Source organism: Lepisosteus oculatus, chromosome 10 (genome assembly GCF_040954835.1).
Source record: "Lepisosteus oculatus isolate fLepOcu1 chromosome 10, fLepOcu1.hap2, whole genome shotgun sequence".
NCBI lineage: Eukaryota > Metazoa > Chordata > Actinopteri > Semionotiformes > Lepisosteidae > Lepisosteus > Lepisosteus oculatus.
Genome location: NC_090705.1, coordinates 20137316 through 20142698, shown reverse-complemented (window position 1 = coordinate 20142698; position 5383 = coordinate 20137316). Strand labels below are relative to the sequence as shown.

Genomic DNA, 5383 nt, shown 5'->3' with positions numbered 1-5383 from the left:
AAGTTGGACTTGTTAAGTCTGGTGTTCCGCAGGGCTTGATACTGGATCCCCTATTATTCAGCATTTACATATTCTCCCTTAGAAAGCTCTTAAGATCACATGATCTGAATTAGCACTTCTATGCTAACAATTTCAAATCAATGTCCCTACTAAACCTAACACAGAGGTGTCCATCTTTGCACTCTCTAACTGCATTTCTGACATTAAAACCTAGATGACTCAAAATTGTATTCACTTTAACTGTGACAAGACTGAAGTCATGCTTCTTGGATAATGCCTATAAACTCCATAAAACCAATGCAGTAACACTATCTGTCTGTGGAAGGCCCTGTACTTGAATTTCAATCTAAATTGAAGAACCTGAGGGTTATATTTGATGCAGGTTTAAAATTTAACCTACATGTCCAAAATATTGTAAAAACATAATTCTTCCATCTCAGGACATTACTGCTGTCCTGGAGTCCTGGCTTCCTTTCAGGTTGTATGCTGATTACAAAATCTACATGCTCACCTACTGTATAAGGCTATACATTGTTTGACACCATAGTACCAGTTGTCTTCTACTCCCCACCTTGCAGCCTTTATTCATCTGCCTCTTATCTCCTGTCGGTCTAGGCTTGTCTACATTCTGTGAGTGACAAGGCCTTCTCTTGTTATGTCCCAAAGCTCTGGAATTCTATCCCCAAGGAAATCAAAGAGTCACTCTTTCTCAGTGATGTCAGGACCAGACTCAAAACCTTCTTTTCAGAAACGCATTTATTTAACTGATGTCTGCGTCTGCCCCATTGCATCTTCTACAACATCCTTAACTCGATCTTTGTTGCTGTTTTCATTGTATTCACTGTTTTTGTTTTCTTTTTCCTGTAAAGCGCTTTGTGAAGATGCTTTTGATTGTGTGTTTAGGAAGCTGGTCCAATACATGCTTTGCTGATCATAGTTTCAGGTGTTACCTACAAAGTGGTTGCTTTTGGAGCTAAAAACAGCTTCCTGTTTTTGAAGCAAGGCCTGGAAAATATACTGACTTGTGAGCTGCACTTTTCTTGTAAGTCACTAAACATCTCTACAGTCTTTTTCAGATTACCTGCACCATTACAACTGACTAATTGACAGATACCTGTATCCCTATGATCAATACCACTAAGTAATATATTCCACCATTTTTAAACATTCTACACATTCACTGCAATATTTGTAGAGAAATGGGGTTCTTTCCAAAACCCATGTTCATTTGTGTTTGCATGCATGATTAAGAAGGCATTTCAGGTTTAAATACCTTGATACTCTTTTAAGTAACTTTGCAAATAACACAGTAGATATAATTGCAACAAACATATCCCTTTATTTAGGTTTAGAATGCTACAGAAAGCAGTTCTATATCAATGGATTAGACTGTATGGCTGGTTCACACTCCACAGCCAGCAGTGTACTGGCTAAGATCTCTTCCTTGACAACGGTTACGCCAGGCCACCCTGGAAAGAAAATTAGACAGTCAGGTCAGATGACATGAGTGCATCGATCTGAATAATTAAAAAACTTCTTCATATCTTATCCGCAGTAATTTAACCGTAGCTGTAGATAATATTTGCTTTCCTGAAAGCAAATACACCTCAAAGCTTTTCACACCAAAACAACACGATGCTGTATACAAAGCCAAAAACAAAAGTAATAATATCCAGCACAGCTCCTACCTTCAAGACTCTTACTTCAATAAAGATGCAATTTAAAAGAAAAGTACTCCTCAATGTTGTGACACAGCAGAAATGTGAAATTTGGATGACTGAAAACTTCCTTCATTTTAACTGCAACAAGACTGAAGTCATGCTTATTGGCACCCCCCATCAACTTCGTAAAGCCAGTCCTGTAACCCTATCTGTTGATGGTTCTGTACTTGAGCTTCAATCAAAATTGAAAAACCTTGGGGTTATATTCGATTTTAGCTTAACATTCGACCCACATGTGCAGCATACTGTCAAAACATCTTTTTTCACCTCAGAAATATTGCTAGACTATGCCCTATGCTATCACTAACTGTGGCTGAAAAGCTGATCAGCACATTTGTATTCTCTCGAATTGACTACTGTAATGCTCTACTCGCTGGGGTATCTAAATCTACTTTGAACAAACTGCAGTATGTCCAAATTTCAGCAGCCAGAATCCTGACCAGGTCTAGTGCAAGTGTTCACATTACTCCTATCCTAGTCCTTGCACTGGCTTCCGGTCAGATTCCGTGTAGACTTTAAAATCGTCATGTTCACCTACAAGGCTCTGCATGGCTTGGCACCTAAGTACCTGTCTGAACTATTATCGCCCTACTCCCCACCTTGCAACCTTCGCTCTTCTAATTCTGCTCTCCTTACTGTCCCTCAAGCCCGTCTACATTGTATGGGTGACAGGGTCTTCTCCTGTTCTGCCCCCAAGCTCTGGAACTCTCTCTCCAAAGATATCAGAGAGTCACCTTCTCTAAATTCCTTCAAATCCAGACTCAAAACTCTCTTCTTCAGAAAAGCCTTTACTTAACTGGTTCCATTCTTCACCCTTCTGCTCTACTTAGTACCACCATCCACAGTCTCCTCTATATATTGTAATTGTGTTTTATCTTGTGTATTCTTCTTTTTATTGTTTGTTGTCATCCTGTAAAGCGCTTTGAGAAGCCACCTTTAAAGGCGCTATAGAAAATAAGGTTTATTATTATTATGAACTAATACAGGTAGTACAGATGGCATTAGGTTTTATAGCAGTGAATGGTGGATTGTCAATTTAAAAAGCATCTATATAACACTGTTCATCTAGAAACTTTCAGTTAGATGTATTTGTTTTGCTTATAGCTAGTAGGTGGAAAGTAGTGTGAGTGTGAAAGATAAGTTGGGGTGCAGTTTCTGCCCCCCATTCATTTCTGCGTTCTCACCAGGCTCTCATGCCATTGGGGTCCCTGACCACACGCTTGGCACACTGGATGGCAACTGTAATGTTATCAGTCAGCAGCTCTGGAAGGAAAAGAAAGACATCAAGGTGAAAAACAGCCAAACAGCAGCAGAAGCACATTGCCATTCAGACCATTCAGAACAACACACCTAAGTTATGCAGAATAAAAGTCCTGACCCTGAAAGTACATTCCTTTAAAGTTTAAACAGTATACTGCCAGACTTACTGTAGATTTATAGTCTGAAAGAGTGAAGAGGAAAACAAATGGTATTACTGTGAGGATTTAATATGGCACCCCACAGTATTACTGTAATGCAGTAAAGGAGAAAGTATGGTATACTCATCGTCAATACATGTAAAACTTGATGGTAACCATACACTTTCTAAAAACAATTTGAGCCTATAATGCACGATCTGGGTTATCTGGTGGAGTCCTACTCACGGCTGCAGGAGATGCCACATGCATTCTTGGATCGTGGGGTATTTCCATCCTGGCACCACCAGCGACTGTTTATCTGGAAAATCCCATAATCCGTGGATCCATCCGAGTTGTGATTGATGGCTGCAGTGTTGTTATTAGACTCCCACTTTGACATGCACACCCCTGAGAAGATATTAAGCCAGGGCACACATTACAGTCTTGATATGCTGCAGTTAGACACACTGGAAAATCCACTCAGCCAAGATTCAGATGAAGCTACAATTTTCCAGAAGCTACAGCTTCAGAAAGTTAAACACACGCTGCACACTGACAAGAGTAAGTTACAGATTGATGGGAGTTATATTCTATAGGTTCAATCTTACCCTCGTATTTTACCATTAAAATATTAAAGGTGGTATCAGTGATATTGTTATCACTTAAATGTATTTTTAAAAGTAAGCTCATAGAGTGGTGGAGCAGGAGAGAGGTGGATTCATGCCCCTCTCCTCTGGCTGCAGAGAAACTCTTCACTCTCTCACAGGTGAGGGGGGTGAAATCAGAAATCTGCCAGAAAGAGAAGCCTTTCCAGGGCTTAAAGATATCTGTCTGTGCCATTTCAGTTATCACCAATACACTAAGCAAGGCAATGTTCACATCCAGTGACCTGTACATTAAAGAGAGTTTCAATGTTTTTGTTTAAAAATAGTTTTGAAGAATCTTTCTTCATTTAAAAATCTCCAAATTGGAGCCCAACCTGAAAGACCTTAGTACATTAGGGCTGGCGCTCAGTACTCACAGTTTGGCAGGCTGTATCCCCGGTACCCATCCAGTCCAGAAGCCTTCAGTTCTCTTGCCAACTCACACCGTTCATATGCCTTGCAGTTCGCCAAGGCAAAGAGCAGACAGAACACAAAACTCTTCATTTTGAATACGGCACACACGACTCTCTGAATCCCTGTTCTTGTTACTCGGGTATAAATAGACTTCAGAAGAAGGCGTTAAAGGAAATGCTGATACTTTTACCTTTTCTCGTAAACTGGTTTAGTGGAATTTCAACTTCCTCTTTAAGGGCTGGATGAAGTGTTTATAAAGAAGAAATACTTTACCACATACAAATATATTTTTGCCATATTGCAAAATGGACACAGTTTTTTAAAATATAGATCAAATTCATCCCCATGCAAATGTGTACAAAAGCAATGTGTCCCTGTTGTTCACTCTTTAATGTTAATTAAGTCATGTTAATCTGGTCCATCTTGTTACTCGGGTATAAATAGACTTCAGAAGAAGGCGTTAAAGAAAATGCTGATACTTTTACTTTTTCTCGTAAACTGGTCTCAATTTCAACTTCCCCTTTAAGGATGTATGAAGAAGAAATGAAAAAGAAGAACTGATATACCACATAAAAAACAAGTTAATATCTTTTTTTTGCCATATTTCAAAACAGAAGTTAATAAAGCACAGGTCAGATTCATCCCCATCAATAATGACCAGATATCATATCAGTATCAGTATCAATACTTCAATACTGATTTAAACAATGCTGTCCTATTGTTCACTTTTTAATGTTAATTAGATTAATGTTAATCTGGTGCAGCTGCATGTTTCGGTTGGTCATAGTTTTGTCATTTTTAAGTTGACACTAGTTTTGTACTTTAAATAACACATTTGTATGTAAACCGGGTGATCAGAGCCTGCATTTTTGAGTTGCAGTAGTCAGTTTTACAATATCTGGTGATGTGGAATAAAGCAATGAGAGGTCATTTTTGTCAGATGTAAATTGTAGGTCCTTTAAACATTTAAACCATGGAATAGGTTCTCAACATTAAGCAGTACCCTTTATTTCAATAGCTCTACCTTTCACCCTTAACGACAAACTATTTGTACTGATAGCTACATAATAATGATCAAATCTGTAATACAGATGTTTTGACAACCCAAAAAACTTAAAAATATCTATTAGTGTTTCCAAACACTATAGTTTCCAGCTGTGTCAGATTTTCTAGACCTTGTTTTGTACTCTACAGCAAAAATAAGTGG

At 38.6% G+C, this 5383-nt stretch overlaps 1 protein-coding gene across 1 annotated transcript; it reads right to left on the bottom strand.

Moving 5' to 3' along the window:
- Positions 1-1319: 1319 nt before the first annotated feature.
- On the bottom strand, positions 1320-4352 carry LOC102697563 (lysozyme C II-like). The gene is made up of 4 exons (XM_069194985.1): positions 4140-4352; positions 3365-3526; positions 2906-2984; positions 1320-1469 (listed from the first exon to the last, which is right to left on the bottom strand). The coding sequence occupies exons 1-4, from the start codon at positions 4264-4266 to the stop codon at positions 1403-1405; spliced, it is 435 nt and encodes a 144-aa protein (XP_069051086.1). The 5' UTR covers positions 4267-4352; the 3' UTR covers positions 1320-1402.
- Between the last annotated feature and the right edge of the window lie 1031 nt (positions 4353-5383).